This window comes from Triticum dicoccoides, chromosome 1B (genome assembly GCF_002162155.2).
Source record: "Triticum dicoccoides isolate Atlit2015 ecotype Zavitan chromosome 1B, WEW_v2.0, whole genome shotgun sequence".
Classification (NCBI taxonomy): domain Eukaryota; kingdom Viridiplantae; phylum Streptophyta; class Magnoliopsida; order Poales; family Poaceae; genus Triticum; species Triticum dicoccoides.
The window spans coordinates 89,633,737-89,637,614 of NC_041381.1; the positions used below are offsets into that span (position 1 = coordinate 89,633,737).

At 53.7% G+C, this 3,878-nt stretch overlaps 1 protein-coding gene across 1 annotated transcript; it reads left to right on the forward strand.

Moving 5' to 3' along the window:
* Positions 1 to 346: 346 nt before the first annotated feature.
* On the forward strand, positions 347 to 3,631 carry LOC119321134 (3-ketoacyl-CoA synthase 12-like). The gene is made up of 2 exons (XM_037594957.1): positions 347 to 1,178; positions 2,469 to 3,631. Exons 1-2 carry the CDS (start codon positions 607 to 609, stop codon positions 3,286 to 3,288), a joined length of 1,392 nt encoding a protein of 463 aa, XP_037450854.1. The 5' UTR covers positions 347 to 606; the 3' UTR covers positions 3,289 to 3,631.
* The last annotated feature ends 247 nt before the right edge of the window (positions 3,632 to 3,878 follow it).

Genomic DNA, 3,878 nt, shown 5'->3' on the forward strand with positions numbered 1-3,878 from the left:
TTTTCTCCCCTTCTATGAAAATACGGTACGCCTTTGGCGTACTCTCGAAAAAAAAACAAATCTCTGCTCTCAGAGACATTGAAGCTCTATCATTTGATAAAACCGATACAAATGACGTAAAAGGTTTACGCTCCGCTTTATATTATATCAATAGAAATCATACCCCAAAACACACTGGAGCTACAAATCCTCTGAATCGCCATAATTGGAAAAGCACGCCACGTTGCCCTGCTTAAACACCATTTGTCGAACGCAGGTGAAAATAAAGAACGAAGAAAAATATAAGCGGGAAATCTGAAGAAGCTTCTCATGAGCCCCCTCTCGCTATAAAACCTCCGCTCCTCCTTCTACTTCCTCAAAACCTTTCCATTAATCTCCCATCCACACCAACCCGGCAACCCCACTCCACACTATCTATAGCTTGTTACTCCATTAGAGTAGGAGGTCCATAGGTCTAAGCTCGCCGGCTCTCCCAGCTCTCGCCTCCATCTCCATGAGCGGGAACCACGCACATTGCGCATTGGCAACTCCGTCGCCATACATCTAGGTTGGCTAGCTAGCAATCCCGGCCCGCCTCGATCGATAGATCTCTCCTCGCTGGTAAACATGGAGCTGGCGACGATGGTGACGCTGACGCTGTTGGCCCTCTCGGCGGCGACGCTGGCGCGGCTGCTGGTGGAGCGGGCGCGGAGGCGGCGGTGCTATCTGCTGGACTACGTGTGCTACAAGGGGACGGACGACCGCAAGCTCCCCACGGATCTGTGCGGCGAGATCATCCAGCGGAACAAGCTGCTGGGGCTGGAGGAGTACAAGTTCCTGCTCAAGGTCATCGTCAACTCCGGCATCGGCGAGGAGACGTACGGCCCGCGCAACATCATCGCGGGGGGCGACGCGAGCCCCGACCGCGTCGCCGAGGGCATGGAGGAGATGGACGAGACGTTCCACGCCGTGCTCGACGAGCTGTTCGCCAGGTCGGCCGCGCCGGGCGGGCTGGGCCTGCGCCCCGCCGACGTGGACCTGCTCGTCGTCAACGTGTCCATGTTCTCCCCGGCGCCGTCCCTGTCGGCGAGGGTGGTGCGCCGCTACGGCCTCCGGGAGGACGTGAAGGTGTTCAACCTCACCGGCATGGGCTGCAGCGCCACCCTCATCGCCCTCGACCTCGCCAACAACTTCTTCAGGTACCCTTGTTTTCTCCCCCATCATCAATAAGCGGCGCTCTCCAACTATCATTATCTTCTCTGTTGCGCAGCTAATACAACGGCTAGTGTCCAATGATTCAACGGCCTGGATTCAACTAACACTAACAATTGTACGCTCGGATCTCGCTCAATCCGGGTCCGAGCGTAGTAGTATGACAAGCGCACAGTCGGTGAGAGTTTGAGACGCCCGAATAGTGTATTGCGTCAGTAAATAACGTTGTGGAAGGCAAAAGCCTAAAGTTGGGCCGCAGTGGCCCCTAGCAATTTATTTGCTGTGCCTTTCCTGTATCTGTATGCTGGTGAGCCATTCTGATCCTGATCAGACCATTTATCTTCTCTACTGTAGAGTAGTCGATTACAGCTTGCTGCTAGATGAGCTAGATGGCACGAGGTAGATGATCTTTCTCGTACCATTTCCGTTGTCACTCGTGAGAAGAAAAACCTCACCGTGAAATGTATATGGCCGTCACGTGCCCAGGACAAGGACTCCCCATCAAGATGTACGTATTTTCCCATCCGTAAACTTTGAAGCTCACATAGAAAGTAGACACAACCGCAGTACAGTACACTTTGCAGTACACCGAGTGGTACATTGCTATTTTTAATAGCAATAAGAACCATAAATTCCAACTCGAAAATAAAAATAAAAACCATAAATTCAGTGCCCACTCACCTGCCTCCCAAAACGAGCGGATCCATCTTTAGCCTGTACTAGTTCCATATGACCATATCCATCATGTGACGCTAGATCAAGTCATGTGATGAAGGGCCAAGATGGACGCAGAATAAATGTTAGTAACAGCGAGGTGGTGAAGTTACCTGTCCCCGCCTGCATCGGCAGTGTAGGCACCAGCTCTGCATGTTAGCCAACTGCCCTACCACTATTAGTAGTAGTAGTACAGTACTGTGTAGTTTGTCCTGCATCGCTTCAATGCCGGCTCGCGAAGTTTGGTCCGCTTTTAGTAGCTGCAGAGCAGCAGCAGTAGCAGATGGGTGCACGGAGACGGTGGGTGAATATGTTGACGTGGACGGTGGACGGACCTCCTCTGCTTCCTCTTTGTTTCTTGCGCCATAGTGAAGAGCAGAGCAATGGCGTCCGGCATGGCAGACTGGACTGCGGCTCCGGCCATCTGCGTCCATGCCAAATTGCCACTGTACTGTTCCATTGGCCATGTCTTGTTTTTCGCTTTGCGAATCTGTAGTACTTTCTAGTCTAGGGGTAAAAATTGATCTGTGTTTACAATGTGCATGGTAAAAATTGATGTGCAGAACGCACGCGAACAAGGTGGCACTGGTGATGACGTCGGAGTCGATCGCGCCCAACTGGTACCCGGGGAACAGGCGCTCCTTCATGCTGGGGAACTGCCTCTTCCGCTCCGGCGGCTGCGCCTACTTCCTCACCAACTCGCCGCGGCTGCGCCCCCACGCCAAGCTGCGGCTCCGCCACGTCGTGCGCACGCACACGGGCGCCTCCGACGAGGCCTACAACTGCGCGCTCCAGATGGAGGACGACGCCGGCCGCCCCGGCTTCCACCTCGGGAAGGAACTCCCCCGCGCCGCCGTGCACGCCTTCGTCAAGAACCTCCGCGTGCTGTCGCCCCGCGTGCTCCCGCTCCCGGAGCTCCTCCGCCTCGCCTACGCCACGCTCTCGGCGCGCTTCCTCACGCGCACCAACAAGAAGAAGCCGTCCTCGGCGCTCACCATCCGGATGAAGGCCGGGGTGGACCACTTCTGCGTGCACACCGGCGGCGCCGCCGTCATCGACGGCGTCGGCAAGGGGCTCACCCTCACGGAGCACGACATCGAGCCGTCGCGCATGACGCTGCACCGCTTCGGCAACACCTCGGCCAGCAGCGTCTGGTACGTGCTGTCCTACATGGAGGCCAAGAAGCGGCTCAACAAGGGCGACCGCGTGCTCATGCTCACCTTCGGCGCCGGGTTCAAGTGCAACAGCTGCGTCTGGACGGTGGAGAGGCCCTCCGCCGACGCCGGCGTGTGGGCGGACTGCATCCACGAGTACCCGCCCAAGGAGATCAGGAACCCATTCATGGAGAAGTACGGCTTCGTCAAGGACATGGGCGCCTTGTGATCCGGCCCAGCAACTTCACGTACATGATCATCACTTAATTTCTACGTATACTCCGTTGATTTTTAAGATGAAATAGTACAAGAAGGACAAGACGAGGAACAAATAGAGTTAAGCTAAGGATTCATTTGCAGGTATACATCTATAGCTTATGATTCTTTTTTATGGTGGCCGTGACGGAGGAGCGGTGCATTATTGTACACTTCTGTGGGCCGCGGGGATGTGTTGTTTTGTTTAAAGTTTTCGTGACCATGTTACCTTTTTTCTGAAGAATTGGTTGTGTTGTTTTGTCTGTGTCGATGGATCTGATTGTCCGGTTAATTAATCAATGGAGTATTTTTTGTAACTATGTTTTCCAGTGAAGGTCATACATATATAGTATATACTGCGAAATCTACCTGTACTCAATCATGATTGGTGGTATATTGGTCTTGCGGATATACCTTGTCTTTCATTTTCTTCTTTTTGTTGTTGCCAACCGACACAATGACATACGGGCAAGGGCGTCCCTAACGGCAACCTGTAAATTTTCTCCGTACTTGTCCACGGTTAAGGGGATCAGTTCACGGATATGGATGCGGGAGTCGATCATC

Bases quoted from the DNA above. Each gene is read 5' to 3' on its own strand.
- LOC119321134 (XM_037594957.1), top strand. From the start codon at position 607: ATGGAGCTGGCGACGATGGTGACGCTGACGCTGTTGGCCCTCTCGGCG. The intron at 1,179-2,468 runs GTACCCTTGTTT...ATTGATGTGCAG, and splicing joins CTCGCCAACAACTTCTTCAG to AACGCACGCGAACAAGGTGG.